The sequence below is a fragment of the Megalopta genalis genome, chromosome 5 (genome assembly GCF_051020955.1).
Source record: "Megalopta genalis isolate 19385.01 chromosome 5, iyMegGena1_principal, whole genome shotgun sequence".
Lineage (NCBI taxonomy): Eukaryota > Metazoa > Arthropoda > Insecta > Hymenoptera > Halictidae > Megalopta > Megalopta genalis.
In genome coordinates, this window is record NC_135017.1 from 1,909,065 (window position 1) to 1,931,655 (window position 22,591).

At 39.7% G+C, this 22,591-nt stretch overlaps 1 protein-coding gene across 2 annotated transcripts; it reads left to right on the forward strand.

The window, feature by feature from the left end:
• The first annotated feature begins 8,703 nt into the window (after nucleotides 1–8,703).
• Nucleotides 8,704–11,744, forward strand: LOC143259464 (uncharacterized). 2 transcript variants are annotated; one of them, XM_076521801.1, is made up of 5 exons: nucleotides 8,704–10,702; nucleotides 11,057–11,126; nucleotides 11,166–11,300; nucleotides 11,382–11,459; nucleotides 11,552–11,744. In XM_076521801.1, the coding sequence occupies exons 2-5, from the start codon at nucleotides 11,061–11,063 to the stop codon at nucleotides 11,723–11,725; spliced, it is 453 nt and encodes a 150-aa protein (XP_076377916.1). In that variant the 5' UTR covers nucleotides 8,704–10,702; nucleotides 11,057–11,060; the 3' UTR covers nucleotides 11,726–11,744. The 2 variants fall into 2 exon arrangements, with proteins under 2 accessions (XP_076377916.1, XP_076377915.1); XM_076521800.1 differs by having other exon boundaries at nucleotides 11,057–11,300.
• Nucleotides 11,745–22,591: the final 10,847 nt, after the last annotated feature.

Genomic DNA, 22,591 nt, shown 5'->3' on the forward strand with positions numbered 1-22,591 from the left:
GTGCAGCTTATACTAGCGGTGTTGTGTGTAGCGAAACCAGTACGAGGGGGACGTGCTGTGAAAAACCCTTCCATCACCTATGGTGGGGATCATCAGGAAGGTGGACTGTCCTTTTCAGGAGACAACCCACTTAGCCACTGCTCCACTGTGCAAGCCTCGCTTGGAGGTGAGTGGGGCAGTGTTACCAGCAGGGGCCACGTGGAGGCGGGGTTGTCAGCATATGCATGGCATATGCTCAGTCCCTTGCAGACTCATGCGAAGGTGCAATGCATGAGTAATTGATTGCGGCCGATTCGGCTCATCTTGCTTGCGCAGGATGCCTGCGAGGCCAGGAATCGGCCGATTGCGGACTGTTATTGTTGTCCGGGTACTATTCGCGTGCTTTCATGGCTGACTTTGCGAATGCCTGGAGGTGTAGGATTGCTTTTGGTTCAGTAAGCATCTTGAATTCACAGGGCCATGGGAGGTGTTGTCTTGTGAATTGTGCTTCTAGTTTTTTCCGGTGTTCTGTGTGAAGTGGGCAGTCGAAGATTACGTGTGCAACCGTGTCTGGCCTTCCACAGCTGCATTTGTCGGACTCTACCAAGTTCAGCTCCTTTAATTTGGAGTTGAACTTGCCATGTCCTTTAGTTTCGCCCGTAATCTGGTTGGGATGTCTGGGAAGAATTGATGGGTGATCCTACCTTTGGTGGAAGAGTCCCATCGCATCTGCCAGACATCTACTGTGTGTTTCTTGATGCGTTGTGTTATTTGTGCTGTTGTGGTGTCTGTGTCTGTATGTGTGTTGTGTGTGACTGGTGGGATGGACGTGTCTCCAATTATGATTTCCTTGCCTTTCCTGAGGTTGTATAGCGCGGTCCTCTCCTGCAGCAGCAGGTCGATCGGGGCAGCCGCGGCCAGTACTCTCAGGGCATCATTGGAGATTGTTCTATATGCACGCGTAACTCTGAGTAGCGCATTCCTTTGCGCACTCTGCAGTCTCCTAATATGGTGGGTGTTGACCTTGTCGGCCCACCCCGCCGCTGCGTAGCAGATTATTGCTACAAATACTCCTTTATATAGCTTTAGGGTGGTACCGAAGTCAAGCCCCCAGTGAGACTTGCAGACTCTCGCGAAGCCCTGGAATATGGCCTTAGCCTTCCGCGCGATCTCGTGCACGTGTGGGGTGACGTTGAACCTGGGGCCGAAGTTTACCCCTAGATATCTGACGACGTTCCTCATTTTAATAGATGTGTTCCCGATTTTGATAGTAGGGGGGCGCCTGATGTCCAGGAGTCCCTTCAGGAGGATCATTTCGGTCTTAGGCTCTGACAGGTGGAGCTTGTGTGCTCGGCACCATTCTGCGATTGTTTTGGTCGCCTTGTTGCCTTCGACCTCAAGTTCCTTTCTGGAGTCCCCAGAAATTAGAACAATGAGGTCGTCGGCGTATGCGACGCTAGCGATGTTTTTAGTGGCTATGAGGTTCAAGAGGTCGTCAAATATCAGGTTCCAGAACCTCGGTCCCAGGACGGACCCTTGCGGGCACCCTTTAGTGCTGCTTTTGCCGACTTTCCTGCCGCTCCTGCTGGTTATCTGCACGGATCTCCCCGAGAGATAGCTCTGGATGAGACCGTAGAGATTTGCAGGGCAGTTTCGTTTCTTTAGGCTATTGAGAATAGAAGGCCACCAGACATTGTCGAATGCGCCAGCTATGTCGAAGAGAAGTCCTATGACGTATCGTTTTTGGCATTGCGCTGTTATTTGCCTGACTCTAACAATGGCATCCTCCGAGGATCTGGCATGGCGGAAGCCATATTGTTGGTCTGCGACTAATGTGTGGGTGTCTAGTATGTGTTTTAGTCTGCCTGCGATCAGCCTTTCAAGTGTTTTGCTAAGGACTGGTAACAGGCAGATCGGTCTATACGACTTAGGGTCGGCGGGGTTTTTTCAGAGTTCTTCAGTAGGACTCTGATTTCGCCCCGCTTCCACCTATCTGGAAATATAGCTGTTTCTAGGCAAGTGTTAAATAATTTTATGATTTGCGTGTGTAATATGGGCCAAGATTTTTTCAGAATTTCAGGTTCCATTGCGTCAATGCCCGGGGCCTTCTTTCCTTTTATCTTTTTTATTGCGTCGCTTATTTCAGCTGAACTGAACGCAGGGGTGTTGCTGCTGTCCGGAGGGGACCGGGTACTAGTTCTAACTCTTTTGTGGCATTGTGTCTCAGATTCCACCTCGTCGTCCGGGACAAGGCTGTTTAGGAGTAGCTCAGCTGTGTCACACCAGGTTAGCGTGTGGTCATTTAGGTTGCTGAGGTTATTGCAGACTTTCATGGTGGGTATTTTCTTTGTTTGTAGTTTATAGATAACACCCCATGCGTCTTTGTTCCCCTCAGTGGTTACGAAGTTTTGCCAGCTACTGAGTTTAGATCTTTTAATGAGAGCATAATATCTATTTCTGGTGGCTCTGTATTGTAGGTTAAGTTTCTCTTTGAGTGCGGGGTTGTGTGTTTGCTGAGTCTGCCTCCTAAGTTTCCGGACTTCTTTTTTTAGGGTGTCCAGCTCTTTATTCCACCATGGGACGGATTTAACGAAGCATGCTTTCCGAGGGATCGATACAATACTGGCTAGGGTGATCCTGTCCTCGAGCTCCTTCGCTTGCGTGTTACTGATATTTGAATTTTGTGTGAGCTCAGAGGTGAGGGTGTTCTCGAACTTCTTCCAGTTTGCCCGCTTTAGATTAAACCGGTTGGTGGGAAGCCCGAGATCTCTCTCGTCTGAGTGTTCAATTTGAAACGTAATTAGATTATGGTCGCTCATGGTCACCTTGTCGTGTATGTCCCAATTGTGGACCCTGTTTGCCAGCGGGCCGGCCACCAGGGTTATGTCTATGTTGGACTTTCCTCTGGTGTTATCAAAGGACCATGCGCTAGATAATTGATTGGCTATGAAGAGGTTGTGCTGTGAGATGAGATCTTCGACAGCTTCGCCTCTATTGTCGGTGTCAAGGTTGTGCCAGAGGGTGGATTTCGCGTTTATGTCTGCGAGGACTAGGACACTTTTCCCTCGGAGGCTGGACAATATTCTATCAAGGTGGTCAATGTATTGTGAGATGGAATCTGAGCACTGGAAATAGGAGCTCACCACATAGAACCCGAGGTCACCAGCTGTTATTTCCGCACAAGCAAAGTGCGTGTTACAGAGGTGCTCGATCTTCAGCGTGGTGAACTCCGGGTTGTTTACTACTATCGCGGTTTTTATGAGATTTTTGGATTGTACGTCTGAAAATTTTTTCGTGTCGGTCACCACTTGTGCAGTGATGCCCATCGTGTTTAGGGATCTGGAATTCTGTTGCATGTACGGCTCCTGGAGAGCTAAGATGTCCAACCTTTTGTTTGAGGCTATCGACCTCAGCTCGTCCATAACCGTCCTGTTATTATTAGCATTGATTTGGCCTATTCTAATATTGGAGACACGGCTTTTCCTAGGTTGCAGAGTGTTGCTCCCTACGGTTCCTGTGTTGGAATTCGTTGATGGCTTACTTACCATAATCGATCCTACTTGAGTTAACCTCCATGGCGTACCGGTATGCAGGGCAGTCCTTGCTTCTGGATGAGTGGTCGCAGGTTCTGTTCACCCTTTTGCAATTGATGCAAGTGGGGTGGCTGCTTTTGTTGGGGCATTTGTCGAAGGAGTGTCCATCGCTAGCGCAGTGTCCGCACGTCTCGATTGTAGCCCTGCAATGCTTGGATATGTGGCCAAAGGCCTGGCATTTGTAACACCTGCTGACTATGTTGTAGTCACGAATCGCGCAGGAGTGCCATCCAATGAACATGCGTCCGACGGCGAAAAGAATTTCTCTGATATCGGGTGATGTTTCCAGGACCCAGTTGGTGGTGTCCTTGGACCTGTCGCCTGTTTTGTAGAGGATTTTTATTTTCTTCTGGAAGTCCTCTTCTGTCAAGTGTTCGAGATTCTGATTTTTGAGGGCACTGAGTATAGCACTTTCTTCGACGGTATTGGGCCCTCCATACACTATTATGCGCGGTCTCTTCTTCTGCGGGAGGTCCGCCTTCAGGCCAACTTTGGGCAATGCTTTGTTCTGCAGGATCTTATCGAGGTCTTCCTTTGTTTCCGTTTCGATTAATATTCCGTTATTGTTGATTTTGCGGAGGTTGCGTATTTTTATGTTCTCCTTTGCCGGGGCAATTGAGTTGACAATGGCTGCCTTAGTGTTATCGCTGCTGGAGGTCGGGGTATTTTCCGTAGGGTAGATAGTGGCCACAAATCTGTTTGGTATTATTGTTGCCCTGTGGTTTTTTGGCGTTGACTTAGTGGCGCTGGCGTAGGTGGTGGGTGGTGGAGCTGTTTGTGCTTGATTGGCAGTTCTCCCCAGAGTGTTTACCACGTTCCCCACGATTTTTGCGAGGCTGTCGAGTCTTCCCTCGATCGTGTCGCGTTCGCGGGCTTTGGTCCTCAGGGAGTTGTTCTCTGCGATCAGGTTCTCTGTATAGGTGTAGGCCTTTTTGATTAGCCCTTTGAAGTGCTTGGCATCTTCTTCAGGAAGGCTCTCGGCGAGCTCCTGGCTGAATGTTAGGAGGAGCAGCAGGGGGGATGGTGCTGTGGTGTCGGGGTCCGCATTGTTGAGTCGCTTGTTTTCCCTTGGTCTGTCCCTCTCATCATCCTCAGAGGCCTTCCGCTTGAGCTTGCTGCCCAGCTTCCTTGCTTCTCGGGATTGGACGGCCTTCCAGTCGGTGTCCATTTCGAGGTCCATTTTTGCACCCGCGTGACGAGGTCACGCGGCGCACCACTTGGTCGCGGAACTTTCGTATATCTTTGATTTCTTTTTTTTTCCCCCCCCCAAAAAAAAAAAAAAAAAATTTATTTATTATTAAAAAGTCCGAAAAATTGTCAATTGTTGTTAAAAATTGTTTAAACAATTTTGTTAATGATTGTTCACTATCTGTTAGTTTTTGTCCATTAGGTTTCAAATTTCCCGCACTGCAGTTTTCGTAAGTCTGTGGTGTATACGTGACGGTCAGGGCACGATGTACATCAAAAGGTACCGGCGATGATGTATCGCGGCATCTAATATATACAGATTACGTCACCGTCGCTGCCCGCTGACGGAGCCGGCGAAATGTAAACCGATATCAACTGAAGATATCTTACTAAGTAAACTATAGATTAATTTTTGTTCGAGGCTAAAATTTCAACACGCCCCCTCAAAAATTAAACAAGAAAGAAATACTTGATTTATATGTAACAAAAAATATGTATGTCTAATATTCTTATATTTATTAACTAGATATGATATACCTTCTCTCTTCTGGGGAAATACAATATGGTCCAACATTTGTTGCTGAGGGTCAAGGGAAACCCAGAAAAACCTGACCAGACCATTTACTTCTTATAATAATTGTACAAAAAAAAAAAAATTATATTATTGTACGGCCATTTCAACTCTCATTTGGATGAACTTCTGTCTTGGAAGTGGCTTGGTCAGCATATCTGCCAATGGTGACCTGTTGGAATATATCGTCCTCATCGTCCTCCTCGTTCTCCTCGTCCTCGTCGTCCTCCTCCTCCTCATCGTCCTCCTCGTCTTCCTCGTCCCCGTCGTCCTCCTCGTCCTCCTCGTCCTCTTAGTCCTTCTCCCTCATGCTCATTTCGGTTTCCCCTTTTTCGGGGGCCATATTTTTCTCCTGTTTTTTTTTCAGTTCTCTCTGTAACGTGAAAGTATCTATTACTATTATAATTCATTATTATACGCCGAAAGTATTTTTCATTTATTATTTTACATTTACTTATGTTGGCAGCAACTAAATCCACCCTCGAGGGTTTTGTCATCCCCCGAGCCAATTTAGCCAGAACTGTCTTCATACTCGCCTGTAACATAGACGTAGAATTAGAAGTACATACATTATGAATAAGCATTTCATCGTACATATATGTTGCATATACCTACAGTTTTCCCGGCGTTGAATGCCAGAGCGATTTCTTTCCTTCTGGCCAGAACATTGTCGGTCGTTCCCTCAACCGCATTGGCGCTGTCAATGGTAGCATCGCAAGCACACCTCACTGCCGATCCGCGTGAACATCATCTGCAACATGCAAGGAAAAATTCGCACACTAAGTGTGCAACCCGACATTGCGTGGGTACGCTCGAGCGAATCTAATGACTCGCGAGCTAAGATCTTTTTGAAAATTCCTTCGCTGAAATAATCAGCGAAGGCGCACGCTAAGTGTGCGACCCGACATTGCGTGGGTTCGCTTGAGGTTTTTTAATTAGTTTTGTGCTAATCACAATTGGTTTTTCGTACTCCGTTTCTGTGGCCTCTCGGATGCTCATGTTCCTAATGTAGCGGCTGTCCAATATTTCGGGCAACATACAATGGACGTAGAATCGCGACAATTTCGATTTCATTTCATTATGCCAAAATGTGTCGTCTTTGCTTACTTTTATGGTTTTCATACCCTTTAGTGTCCACAAACAAAACAGACAATATTGTCGACCTGTTATGTGCAGTTGTCCCTGCACTTGGTAAAAATAGTGATGGGTTCTGCGTAATGCAGTACCTGCATCATCTTCAAATATTCTTCGTACTGGTTGAATATTTTTTATCGCTTCTTCTGGCGAGAACTTTTCTGCCGTCTTCGGGCATTTAATAACCACGATACCGTCGTCGTCAATTATGCCGTCCGGAGTTGCCCCCAAAAATGGTATCTCTGCATCAATGAAGAGACCGCATTTGCGGATTTCCACATCTTCCTCCTTCGCAAGTTGTTCGCGGGCAATATTCTCACACTGCCGACCATATTCAATGGCAGGCAGCTTCAATATGTTTGGATACAGCAGTGATTTTACCAAATTTCCACAGTTGGTTGTTTTCCTTCGCCGACACACTTTGCCAAAGTTCGACGCTGTAAGTAATTTGGATCGGTATGTATGCCACTCGTGGCTTGTATTTTGTTCCAAGGTATCCCTCTCTATTTTCTTTCGATTCGTCTGCCAATCCTGCAGCATCTCCATGTGCCTTTCTTTTTCAAAGTTCAATAGATGTTGCTCCATATCCGGTTTCTCTGCGCTAACTCCATAATCCGGGTCCGTTGTTGAACAAAACGGGTTTCTCACCTTCTTCGGAGAATTTCTGTTCCTTTCCTTTGCTTTTTCATTACTACCTTTCCTTCTTTCTTCTAATTCTTCTATCAATTTCGGCGGCCTCGCACCCTTGCCCTCTATTAGCTTCGATATCAGTTTTTGCGTGTTGTGCTGTACAACAGCAGCTGCACATCTCGCAGAATATGACCCTCTCTGGCCCCAATTTATCCTTTTCCCACCGGTATATTTTGCAATGATTGCATTGAGGCTCTCAACTGGATTGTTTGTAGTATTATGTAATAAACTTTCAGCATGAGCCATCAATGGACGGAAGATCTCATGCATTCGGTCATATATGCCGATTTGCTTGAGATGCGGTACCAAGTTGTCTTCTCCTGTATTTGCTGGGCGGTCGCAGAAATATCCTAGTCTTCGACACTCCTTGTGCTCTCCGAAAACGTGGCTAGGAATATTTAGTATGTCCGTTTGCAAATTTTTTATTTTTTGTTGGGTCGGAAGATTTTCCTTCGATCTGTAATCTGCAGCCTTCACGACATCTGTGCGCAGTCTACGAATATTATTTTCTACGGCTTTTCGATAAATTCCAGGTGGAGTCTTCTTTACAACATCTTTAATTTTGTTGCAAAAATTGCGCAATAAATGGTTCGTGCACTCAATCTTTTTAACACGAACCATCTCTGCCTTGTATGGATCACAATCCAAAATCCTTTTATACACGCTGCTGTCGCCATCGGCGATCAAGATATTATATATCAGACCTCTTTTTTGTATGCTGGTCTGGAAACCCTCAGCAATTGCAGCACTCTCCATTCTCTTGGACGTCTCATTTCGTCCCCAGTTCTTGAAGCACCTATGTTCTCTGGGGCTTTCCTTCCTCTTCGAAGCGTTGCGGCAAATCAAACACACTTTATTTTTCACACCTGCAAATAACACTTTTTTTGTGTGGTATCCCGCTATTGCACCAATACCGGACAAGGAGTCATACCTTCCAGTATGGTACGATCTCTTCATCCAGCTGCCGTCAGCCACGACGGGGATGAAAGGGATACCGGAAACTGAAACGTCGCCTCTTCGGACGGCTAATTGTTTCTCCTCTTCTGCCGCTGCTAGCATTTCTGCTTCAGCAAGACTTAACAAATCTGCAACAATGTCGTCATGACGTCTTCGATATTCCATCCTTGATATGTATGGAATGTTCATTGTTGCAAACATTTCTTCCATCTTTGCGTAACCACCTCCAGAAGTGATTGTAGCGAGGGCCGCAGTATAATGCAAGTCCATTGTTTTGTTGTCTGCCGTTTGACTGTGCACTTCCGCTTCATATTGGCACATCTTGCACTTCAGAGTTATCGTTGCTATGAATCCCGAGCGCTTCATCCCGATCACTTGCAAATGTTGCGTGGTGCATTCGAACGTTGCCGAGTGGTACCCTATCAGTAGTACCTGCTCCACCACGAACCGGAAGTCCGTTATGGTTAATCCTTCATCGATGATTGGCTGTGCACATGATTGCTCTTGCGTTCCTGGCTCGATGATGAAATGGGGCATTTCTTGACTTACCTCCGCTGCTTCGATCTTCTCGGTGCGCATCTTTCTTGCCGCTGCAGCTTGTTGAGTTCTATAAATGCAAAATATACAAACAAAAATAAAGGTTTTCAAATGAGTACTATACCGTTCGATCTAAATAGATTGATATTATTAATTAAATAATGTGAGCCAGTCACTGTGCCGTTGCAACCATTTCGAATCATAACCTGGACAATGTTTTCATTACAATTCTATAATGTGGGATTAATTTATAATAGAGTTGAATATAATTTTTATTTTGATTTCGGTTCGAGAGATATGAAATTATCTAATTGAATAATTGAATTTGATTTCTAATATACAGTTACGGGGTAATTTTCTTAGAAGTAAATAATTGGGTTATAGTTAATTAGTACTACGATTGTAATAATATAATTTATTTTATTTAGGTTTATTTGATTGAATTATATTGAACTGTTAATTATGAATTAATTTGCTTTGTTGGAGTGAGAATATATATATATTATTTTAATTGCGGCTAAAAAATTGGCTACAAAATATTTGTCGTACATACAATTTATGAATTCATCTAAAAATTTAAATAGTTTTTATACGAGTGAAAAGTAGAGATTAATTTTTAATATTACAGGGGGTAGGAACGCTAGTCGCTGGGTCGTGGAGTCTATGCGACCCTGGTTCATGCCCCGGGCGTCGGCTGACCCTTCGGAAATTCCGGGTTTATGGGACCTTATGGCTGTCAAGGTTTACGTCTTGTTTACGATGAGCCAAAAAACAGGAAAAAGGAAAAGATAGACATTACATAGTTAATCGTGTTAGTCGAATGCTATCAAGGTTTACGTGGAGTCTTTGCGACCGGGTTTACGACACGGACGTGACCATAAAGGAATGGATATCTCGATGTCAGTGCTTTCGATGATACAGAAATTTACGTGAAATATAAATGACGTATAAATGACACTAAAATCAGCTGCTTCGACCCGTTGATTTTGTTTTGCAACTTCATTCTAATGATTGAATATGGACTACAGCATATGTCAATATCAAAAAAATCCGAGAAATGGAAGTACAAAAGCGAGAAAGCGAAAAAATGTATTTCCAGCAGTAATGAGAACTTTTGCTCTTACCATATCGAAACATATTACCGAAATCGTAGTAACGAAACAAAATGCTCACTTACCTCTCCTTCATAATTTTTCTTTTGCTGTATCTTGGTGTGGTCAAGGTCAGTTTTTTCGATGCACCCCCCTTCATACGTCTAAGCAATTGGGAAGAAACCACATCCTCCCAATTCATTGAATTCACAACCTTTGGCATCGTTTCGCTACACTTTTGAAATTGTTAAATTTATCTGTTTCTATTGTTTACAATGAAATGCAGTAGAATAATGACGAATAGAGTAGAATATAAAAGTAGAGTCAAAAAGAGTAGAATTGAATAAAATAAAATAGAATGAAGTAGAATGAAATAGAATGAAATAGAAAAAATCTAAAACTATAAGAAATAAAAATCGCGCGCTTTTCACTCCTAGACCGTATCACTTGGAGAACAAATCACGACTGAACGCGACGTTAAAACGCAGAGAACAGCTGAATGGGAGTCACGTTACGATACTACTAATACATGTAGCTTTATCGTCTACGAAAGTGTAAACAAATCATTTTCGAACTGCAAACAGCGGTAGCGGGAAATTCGAAATAGGGAAAGCAACCGTTGTGTGGGATCATGATTTGGACCAGGGTATGCTTGCGATGCTACCATTGGACATTGCCACTGGCAGACAACCAATGATATTATTTGAACCATTGGCAGACAACCAATGACATTATTTGAACCATTGGCAGACAACCAATGATACTATTTGAACCATTGGCAGACAACCAATGATACTATTTGAACTATTGGCGCATCATATAGTCCCATTTTGAAAATCCCCCCACCACAAACACGGCTCCGAGACCGACACTGGGCCTAACTTCGAACTGCGAAGGGTCGCAGTTTCATTCAACGTTGAACTCTTGGAGGAGTAAGGAACCAAGAAATAAGTACATACATAGTAAGTACATACTAATATATAAACTATGTATGTGGCATTAGAATTTCAAAGTTTTGAAACGTTTGCGTACCACGAGCCACTTTCGCGCTCTTCAGATTTTGGGTTGAGAAAAGCCAGGGCATATACATGTAGTATATTTTTCGTTGAATATAAGTTAAAATATTAGTTATGTAATCGAAGGAGCGCGATCGCGCTCTTTGGCGTTTTTCGATCCTGTTTTTTTAGAACCATCTGGTATGCAAACGATTCAATTGATTTTATTTCGAATTTATAACGCGATAAAATTTAGTATTGTGGAAATTTGTTCTAGTAATCGTGTAGCAATTTATTTTAATAATATTATTTTTTTTGCAGAAATATGGAACGAGAAGTCGAACAAAAAATGCAGGAAATGCAGTTAGAAGAAGCAAACGCATCCGCCGGATCAGCAGCGGCGAACACCGCCGCAGCATCAACGGCGACGTCAGCAGCGGCGAACACCGCCGCAGCATCAACGGCGACCTCAGCAGCGACGGACACCTCCGCCGCGAACGAGCCGCTGGACTCAATATTAGCGCGGCAGCGAGAAATCGCTGCCGCGTACGAGTCCGGGAGGGCTGTAAGTATATGCAATATATGTGTAAGAAACAGAATGTATATTTATAATATATATACTTCTAATTCTGCTGTTATGTTACAGTCACAATGGAGGAATATCCTTGGGCAGCTGGCCAGAGGGCTGGCGAGGCCTAACCTGCCAAATCTGGTGGCAGCAAATGTAAGTAAATGAAACATACTTTTACATATAATATAATATAATATTATGTATAATGACAAATAATAATAATAATATATACTTATATGTTGCAGAGAGAGCTGAAGAAGCTACTGAAGAAGACTATGTATGGCCCCCAGAAGAGGGGGGAAAAAAGGAAAGGGAGAGGAGGACGAGGAGGACGAGGAGGACGAGGAGGACGAGGAGGACGAGGAGGACGAGGAGGACGAGGAGGGGGGAGCTCTAAATATATAATAAATTTTTATTAAAAGGATCGTTTTCACCATATCTGCTGTTTATCTTATTTACGAATTACTCCATCGCCATCACTTTTTTCCTGATTTCCTATAACACTGTCCGACAAAATCAAATTTTTTTTCTGGGTTCCTATGGTCACTATGAAATTCTTGTAGAGCTTCACTCCCTGTAGAAGAATCCGAAAACCGAATTGTTCCATCACCCTCAGTTTTTTAAAGAAATGAACTTTTGTAAAAACCCAAAATTTTCGATACAAATGAGGTATTGTATGAAAAGTACACACGTGGGATATTTCGTACATATACCTTCTTTCATATAAAAGTAATAATAAAACTTTTAAGGAAAAGATTTAATATCATATTCATTTAAGAAATAATCCAAGTCATAATTCTAATAGATGTTATAAAATATAAAATATATAAAATTCTGATTCGTCTGGTACTGCTACTGAGAGACACATTCGTTCTTCAGGCCACCTGTGCCGCTGTAGGAAGCGTACGCTTTTGATGTTTCTGTTCCTGTGTGAAGCAAGGTGACATTCCGACGTCTCCGACGCCTAATCTAATCGCACCGGATATGCTCTTATAAACACTTACATGTATAAAAACGCGCGGACCTCCGAATAAAGCAGTCATTGACCAGTTCGATTCTAACTAAGCCACACCTTGTTCATGTCATTAAAAATCTTCATTATTCGCTCCGTGTTCTAAGCGTTACTTTGGTATTTTCTACGGAAATACTTAATTACTTTCGTTCAGACAAGATCTTTTGTGAACTGTTGATGTAATAATTCTAAATTTCGCGATTATTTGAATTTATAACCTTCTTCATACTATAAAGAGTAGTATGAAGAGTATAAAGAAGCATACGTCATTTCTTCAAGACCTGATACGATCCCGTGACACCTGCATGAACAGTTGGAATCTTTGCCGAGTGCCGAGTGATACAACTTAAAATCTCTGGCTTTATTTTGTTTCAATAATGAAAAGACAAATGAGAGAGTTAGTTCTTAGTGAGTCATATGGCAGTGAAAAAAAGACCTGTTACGATATTCACACAAATTCGGATAGCAGCGATGAGGAAGAGATCGGATTGCCCAGAAGGAGAAACATAAATAAAATTGCATCGTCAGATCGTTTACGAGAATTGGTCTTGGAAGAAGAAAGAAATGTTGATGATACTGAGGAAGCTACAATTCAACATAGTGAATGGAATGAACATATTGGAAAAGGTAAATTGTATGATATGGTATGATTAGCGATGTTGAATTGGTAAATAAAATAATACGAAATAATAATTTATGCAAAGGAAAACAACTTTACCCTCGGACAAAAATTAATCTATAGTTTACTTAGGATTGAGATTCCAAAATATCAGATTACGTTTCCGCCGGTTCCGTCAGCTCGCACCGACGGTGACGTAACCTGTATATCAAAGATACCGCCATATACCATCGCCGGTGTCGTTAGAACACATCGTGCTCTGACCATTAGTGATCCCAGTACTATCGCCCAGCGCGCGGCAGAATATCTTCGTGACAACTGTTCGTATCAAGTAAGATGGACGTGCCAATATTCGAGTGAGCAGTTCGGGAGTGGGATATTTCGATTCAGAAAAGTCTAAGCTGGGGGGCTTCGGTTGTAGAAATGTACATTTCTTTATTATTGTTGAGATATTTACAGTATTCGACGAGCGTTCTTGCTGCAACTGCCGCGCCGCTCACGACTTCCCCGCACGCCACTTTCCCCTGGTCTAGTAACGTGGCGCGCGGCAGAACGGGCTCATGAAGCAGGAATCAGTTTCATGAAACTCAGTTTGTGAAACGGTTTTAACGACATGGCAACATTGCGGCGAGGAATGAAATGTGGCAACCATGTTTAGTCGTCTTTTGATTCAAAATATTTTGGGTGGAAGTGTAAAACTATGTAATTTGTCGATCTGTATTATCGACTGTAAGTAACTATAGTTACCGGCAAGCTCGCTGTGGTGCATCTTTTGCTTGGAAGAGAACTGTGACGCTAGTAGTGAAGAATGTCGGAAGCTCGAGGTGGTGTTTCCGATACACAATTCACATCAAGTAATCGTGTGTCTTAATTAACTAAGTAATCTACTGAAAATACACTCCACTGCCTTTGTACATGCCTTATCTCGGGGTCTTCGGATGCGAATTTTCGATTCGAGCTCTATATCTCTCGATATTTACGAAAAACTGTTAGCGGCGGCCATCTTGTGTCGTCTTTTTCGTGAATTGTCACCACTCTGGCCGAATATTGCAAATATCTCCGCAATAACTGCAAAACGGATATTTCTACATCCGAAGAACCCCAGTTTAGTCTTTTGGGAATCTAAATTTTCCACTTACGAACTGCACATTTCGATATTAAAGCGTCAGATTTACTTGATAGAAACCTCTAAAACTAATATACGTATATGGCTTTTCTTCTATGTGTGGGTCGTCATAGTGTGCGAAATCCCGGCCCCCTAAGAAGGGGCATTATCGCATCCTTGCACGGGAGTTCGAGGCCGCGCATGGGCCCGGGAACTTCCCGACATCTGCAAACCATTCCCCAAATTGCCCGTTGTCCCAAGACGTACCGTCTTCCGCGATCCGCGGCGCGCTATGGGCCTGGGGTCCAGTGTTTATGGCGGGCAATACTGCCGATGGCCAAGAGTGTGGACCATGTGCCTTGGGGCGACCGGAAAACTCCCTTCAACATGGAGCGGGTGACAGGCCCATACCCTAGCCGGTTTCACGGGTCCCAAGCACATGGGACAACATGGGTAACAACAAAAATACCGTTATTAAAATATAAAAATTATAAATTAACAGAAACAACGACAATAACCTCTTGACGCTCCATACGGTTTCGGCCACAGAGCCTCTTTAAACAATACTCGTTTTCATCGATGGACGTTCTAGGTTTCTCCTAACGTTCTTACAGTAAATTCTCTCCAATTGTCCCTCAGATTGTAAACAGAAATGAACAATTTGGGAAGAGCAGATATAATTATTTAAGCCTGCTCTTCCCAAATTGTCCATTTTTGTTTATATGCTGAAGGACAATTGAAGAGAATGTACTGTATACAGGGTGTCTTAAAAATGTCTCGCAATTAAAAAAGTGGGGGTTCCTAAGGTCACTTGAAGTAAATTTTTCTTAGCGAATCCTCAGCAATCCGCGGCTTTGTTTACGAGTCATTAACGAGAAACAGTGACCAATGAGAGGCAGGATCAGCTAGCGCGAGACGGGCGAGCCAATGAGCGGAACTGGGCTTCGGTCGCTCGTTGGTCGGACCGCCAGGTGCCAGCCGAGCCCGACTCTCATTGGTCGCTGTTTTTCGTTAATAACCCGCAAATAATGCCGCGGATTTCATTTTCGCTAAGGAAAATGTTACCTCAAATGACCTGAGGAACCCCCTATTTCCGGATTACGAGACATTTTTGGGACATCCTATATAGTAGACGAGAAGTCGAATTATTCAGACAATTTTCAAAGGAAGAAAGTACATAAAACGCAAGAAGTTCAAATAAAGACTATCCTTAATAACTGAGAAGTCTGAGACATTATATTAATATATTAACATACTGTATAACATACATTATATTAACATACTAATATTGTTCGTATGATTTTACTGAATAAAAAGAACATCACATGTTTAGCGGGAAAGCAAAATTCACTTCATTTAAAAAATTTCTCATAAAAGAAAGATGTTCGCAAGTATAGTAATTGTAAAAGAAGAAATGAATCAAGATCAGAGTCATTTAAAAAATCGAATTGAAAAAATTGAATAAAACTATGCAAAAGCACTTAGTAAATGTAGCATAATTAGAAAGAAAAGTAGCAAAAGATTAATACAATATCTTATACTGTGTTTTCATATAATAAATGACGATTTCTATATTATTGTCTTATTTCCATTAGATACAGTGATTTGCAACATACAGTTTTATTCTTATCTCGCAGCTGCTATCGCTTAAATCATAACTTACATAAATTAAATTCATATTGGATCGCGGACAGATAGATCGTCGACATGTCTTTGGAATCAACTACATTTTGCTGCGATTTTTCTGTCACAATACACGAATTTATGAATTTCTTCATTTTCTTATCACTTTGCACCACTCCTCTTGTCTTCGATACATTGCGTGCGATCAACTCTAACAATTCGATGTACATAATTAAAATGCTAAAACAATGAAAACAAGAATGTTACACTTTCAATCACATATTATACAGAATTGTTGCAAACTTCCAACAAAAGTTGTACGCATAAACATACAGCTTTAAAAAAAGAAATGAAAAAGCGATTCAGTTTCAGTCATTTCTACACATTTGGCAATTTTACTTTAAAACCCCATGCTAGTCCCACAAATTTCACGCAATCGGATCAACAAAATGCCTACCTGGCTTTTTTAATAAATTTAGTTATGTTAATTTGACGTAAAAGAAGTGGATTCAAGTAGCAAAAAGGCAGGCATTTTGTTGAGCCGACTGCGTGAAATTTGCGGTACTAACATGTGGTTTTAAAGTAAAATTGCCAAATGTGTAGAAATGATTGGAACTGAATCGCTTTTTCACCAACAAGAATGTACACGAACTGTCAGAGTGCAATTCGAATAAAACATTCCCAGCTCGTAGAACAGCCAAAAATAATAGCTACGTATTTTTCTAGCGACATATACGCATGTAAATATTTTGGTTTGTCTCTAAACCGCTTGCGAGGTAGCGCTTTGAGTCTGGAACTTTTTTGGGTGGTTCTATCAGTTATGCTCGAGTTGCGGTTCACAAAAATACTGATCTATTATTTTCGGTTGCTTTACAAGTTTCTGTAGTTTCATCAAAGTCTTAACCGTCTCCTAATGTGTATCACAAAATATTTATAAACCGCGAATTTTATGCAATTATGTTGTAGGTGAATAGTTTTCTAAATTTCCATCTAAATTTCCACTGAAAATGACGTTGGGAACTGTTGAACGTAAAAGCAACTGTTAAGTCTAATAATAATTGAGAATACGAATTCGGTGAATGTTAATTATTAAATATTTTGTATTGACACAGATTATAAAAGTGAGATCAAAAATTGTCTAGATTCAATCTAATACTCTCGTTCAGTTGTGATAGTGGAAAGAATATTTATTTAGTAAGAATATACTTCTAAGATTATTTAATAAAAAATATGTGCTGTTAAGGATGTTTTAGAAGAACATTTTCAAAGAATATGTGCTAAGAAGATTTTACAATAATAAGATTATACTATTAAAAATATTTGATAAAAATATACTGTTAAGAATAATCTATAAGAATATTTGATAAGAATATGCTATTAAGAATATTTGATAAGAATATGCTAACAAGATATTTAATAAAAATAAACAGTTAAATTAAAAACTGTTATAAGTATCTATTTTTATTTTTCCCATGAAGTTTAATATACTAATCAATTGCATAACCGTTTTACTTATTTAATTTATATTTATAATTTAACATATATTTAAACAATATTTTGCGTCGAATTAAAATATACACTACCATCTCCAAGCAAAAAACAAAAATACTATAAGCGGAAAATCTCACCCACATCACCGGGTGAAAGCAACCTCGAAAAATAATAAAGACTGTAGCTTATAAAAAGTATTATAAATAAAGGAAGTAATTCTTATTATCTATATATCCACATAAATCACAAAACTTCTTATATTTGGAGCATCTTACGCGATACCAATGACTACTACACCTCACACATTTAAGCCTCGTCACTTTTTGTGATTTCGAAATAGTCCTTTCTGCATATAAAGTCCTTAACAGTCCTTACGCGTTCATTTTGGTTCTATTCTTTTAATGACATGTCACTTTCTTGTAAAACTGGATTATCTCTGCTCGAGTCGAATGATTGTTCCAATTGTTTTCTACGTTTCTTTACATTCTTCTCCCCTTTTAATTGAAACATTCCTATGTTTCTTTATAGTTCCCTTGTTCTTCTTTGTCTTAATGTTCTCTGAACTATTTATAATGTTTGCAAGTTGCTTACCGTGTTCTTTGACCATGACCAGTCGCAATTGTTTGTGGAAATACGGGCATTGTCTTGCTAAGCCAAACGGAATTCTTTGAAAATTAAGCTATTTCCAACTTAAAAAGAAAACAAATTCGCATTTTGAAGAAAACCAGATAGAAGAATAAAAATTCCATTGAAGGACGAAACAATTAATGTGTTCGAACTCTCCCGGATTAGTTTGGTCGGCCTATGCCAAGATTACGGGAGAGATCGTCCGCATTTTTAATATAAAGTAGAAATGAATACATGCGTACTATTGAGGTTACACAGTAGTTACATAGTAGTATATCCCTTGAGAAAAATTAAAATGGTGTAAATAAATTTACTTATGTGTCAATTACTACTAAGAATATATATTAGTGATAAAACTTTCAGATCCGCCTAAAGCATTAAACGCAATTTGCAAGGATACAGTTTTGCGACAATTGCAATACGTGATCAACAATCAATTTATTAAAGTGTTTTCCGACTTTTAGCACAACGCCATATGGCGTTTTTGTTTCACTGGCTGGCCTCTTCCGCTGGGCGAACTCTCTCGGACTTAATCTATAATATAATTATAAGTAACTCGAAATCAGAAAACATCGATATTTATGAATAAATCGGAAACAAATTAACGATTACAAAGAAGAAACAACGGAACAAAATATTATCTAAACATTCGGATTAAAAATTAAATTAACTTAAAAACATAATAAATTGATATGTGACACCAATGTTACGCCGAGCCACGGATGGTTAAATAATTGTTACTGTTTTATATTTCATCGTCCCATTATTATTAATTGTTGTTATCTAACCTAATTTAATCGACGGGATGCTCATTACTAGACTATGGATTTTATGCATTTATGGCAAAATTGAGTAGTTGAAATTTGAAGTAGTAAAAATATTAAAAGAATTTTGAAATGTCAGCGAGAAGCATTTTTAATCCATTAAAATTATTAACACTACGGCAAATGTTACAATAGCACTTGTTAAAAATCAGAGTAAATATCTTATTGTTACCTTTATAAACTAATATAAAACAGCTGTTTTTTGTGCTCCGTAAATCTAATGTTAAAGAAAGAACGTTCTATTTAGCTTCTATTTTTTTCAATTGACACAAGCAATTCTTATTTTGCACAAAAATCGACAGATTACTCATTGCTGTTATAACAACACAAATTTTATGATCGATATGACTTTGGAAATCAAATATTTTTAAACACGGTATGCACCTTACTATAAACATAAATTCCCTATCATCGTAAACTCCGTGCGAAACTCAGTCAACATAAACTCTTTACTATGGCTATTAATCTGCAGAGCTGGGATTTACGTCCATTCAAATCTTATGGGACAAAATACAGTGTACTTATGCGGTAAGAATTATGGTTTCCGGAAGAAAGTAGGACACATCAGAGTTCCAATTTGCATAGCTGTATTCCGAGGATTCTCCTGAACGAGATTATGTGGTTTAATCATATTCTTTAATGACCGTTAAACTGAAGAGAATATTTAAAATGCAGCAAATTTGTAGATATATTTCAATTTACAGTAGAAGTACAGTAATTTCTCCCTAATTCGCGCTCAGGCTGCGCACAAAAATGAACAATTTGGGATTATTCGACGATTAGTCGAGCCTTGCGGCTCCTTTTTATAGTTACCGATTGTCAACAACTATAAAAATGAGCCGCAAGTCTCGAATAATCGTACCTCCTCTTCCCAAATTGTCCATTTTTGTGCGCAATCTGAGCGCGAATTAGAGAGAAATTACTGTATTACAGAAAAAACATTCATTAATTAAATAAATATACAATGTTAAGGTCACACGTGACCCCAGTATAGTACCACACACTGTTCACATTAAAAGTTATACAGTGGTTCTATTATCAATCCACAGATTTCTTGAAAATGGCCATTTGTTGTTGCTGTAATTGATTTTTCATTTCATTTATATAATTAGTAAAATATCTTTCTCGTTATTTATTAAAATAAAACACTTTGAAATATGGAAAAATATGTGTGAACTCTGAAAATGTAACCTAAAATAAGAAAAATATTGAAAATCGAATAAATAGCGTAAATATCGCAAAAAAATGTAGAAGTTATTTTGAGTCTATAATTCTTCACACCACTGTATATTGTATTTATTTCTGGAAATAAATTGAAGAGCATTGTAAAAAATTGACGCATTTTTAGTGCCCTTTTCGCTTTAATTATGATTCAAGCATGTCTCCGTAGTTGCAATGTAACATCGAACAATACCACTTTGTTCGGGAGAGTTCGCAGAACACTACTATGCAAGTTGGAACCGTATAATTGTTTCTGTCGAAGCAGAAAGCGAAGAAATTACTGTCTTGTGACGAAACATGATTTATTGGATGAATGGCAGTTGTGTATCTGCATGTTTATAGTTGCGCATAAGACGATATCAATCGCTTCATCGCGGTCTACGTTTCCGGAAAGATATTTTTATTTTATGCGGTATAGTTATTCGACAGTTGTAAAACTCGGTTGTGAATGGAGCGTTAAATCGATTGAGCTTAACAATGAGGATTAACAAAATTACTAAAATCAATAGATTACTGTACATTTAGCTTAAATTACATGTACACTGTTAAAAATTAAAGAAGTTCTCGTAGTTGAGAGTTTGATGGAGCTAAAATTCGTCTAAAATTTTGTTAAACATGCTTATATGTTTATAATCTTATAAAAGATATAATCGTCGTATTTGGCGGCGTTTATGATACCTTTTCAATCAAGAATTTAATAAAGTCATATTAAATATGCAAACATTTAATTAAGTTAAAAGCATGACCTTCTGCTGAGGTTATGTGAATCAAAGTAAAAAGCGTTTTTGTGAGCGAAAAAAGAACAAGAAGACAAGTATGTAATACACGAGAGTTTTTTATTTTATTTGTCATTCCAAGTAATAAAATTTAAGAAAACATTTCAATCATCGTCTAGTCCCTCCATCATCTAAACAAATTCAAGTCATTTAGTTTAGTTTTAAACAAGTTATTGCGTTTTAAAAGGTGTAAGAACACTTTTGTGGGCCGTTGTATATCGTATGCACGACTAAACAAAATGTAAACACACAAATAAGACAATTGCATTTCCACTCACTTTCGTCCTACTTCTTTAATAGTAGCGTCAATCGATAGTTGAAATTTTACCGATTAAAATGAGTCCAAACACGATGTAAATCGGACTATGTTTAATAAAGAGCTTATTATGCAGAGTGGATCACGAAAATTAGTTGGTCTTGAAAACTTGAAATCCATATATTTAACAATTTTTCAAAAAATACATAGTTTAAAAGTTATTTAAGGTGTACGAGTTGTGTATCTTTCGACTCACCCCGTAGATTGCCTAAGAATTAATTCAAGATAGCTGAGAAGGATCTCACACGTGACCCTTGTCTATAGAAACTATAGAAACCCTTGTCTATAGAATCTTTACCCTTGTCTATAGAAACGTGCGTCAGAGTTGTGAAGATTTTACAATTGAATTACTCACAGAATTTTAATTACAAAGTGATTCAATTACATTATAATTCAAACCCACTGTAATTTGTAATTCAGATCTCCGTGCAATTAAATGTGATTCGCAATTCAATAGGAATACAATTACAAACTACTAAGTAATTCAGTTACATTAATTACGAATTACGATGGAATTGAATTAAGATTAAGAATTACGATGAAACTAAATTAAAATTACGAATTATAAAATAGTAAATGAATAAAAAATAATAAGAGAATAAAATACACAGAAGAGACAAAAATTGGGTATACGATAGAAGAACATACAAATGTATCACAGTTCTTCAAAATTCTGGAGTGTAATTTGAAGAATTGTATTTCAATTTCATTGTACATCAATTACACTGCATTTCAGTTGCATTATATATCAATAATATTGCATTTAAATTACATTGTATTTCGTTTACATTGTATATCAATTACACTGTATTTCAATTAAATTGGAATTCACACACACACAATTACATTGTGTGTATTTCACACACACACACAATTACGCTCATAATTAAAATAAAGTGTAATTGATTTAACTAAAAGGTTTGAATTATGTAATTGAATTACAACGTAGCTCTCTCTCTCTGTGTGTGTGTGTGTGTGTGTGTGTGTGTGTGTGTGTGTGTGTGTGTGTGTGTGTGTGTGTGTGTGTGTGTGTGTGTGTGTGTGAAATACTATATAATTGAAATGCAATGTAATTATATTGCGAAACTGAGTTACAATAAAATTGAATTAGCGCAACTTTGGCCTGAGTCGTGTAAATTTAAGCGTACGGATTTCATATAAATTTAACTGGGCATTACCCTATTGAGGAAATTATTGTAGACCAGGAAGCAGCGAAATAAATCGTGATTTGACAGGTGAACAAATGAAAAGGGTCATTAGCAGAAAATCGTAATGATTCGGAGATAAATACGGAACAACTGAAGAGATCAACGCGATAGTGGCATGAACACGCTCCTACAAAGTACTCAGCACATCCGTGCGACTCCTCAATATCGTGCGCCAGCTCAAAGCGAATTCTTTTCAGACGATATTGGAATCTCTGAAGCCTATCGCGCTTTGCTGCGCGGCAATCACAGGAACGGAACGCGTTGATCGATAACGCTTTCCGGCGGCTCGGTTTTTTCACCGGTTCACAAATAACAGACGCATTGTCGGAGTTCGCGTCATAACAACAAGAACCATATCGCTCGAACGCTTTCATTCGCTTCGATCTTTCCGCGAGCAACGAGAACTAATTAATCTGTTCACGCTGGGAAACGAACTGTTGTTGGTTGAGCGCACACGAAGATA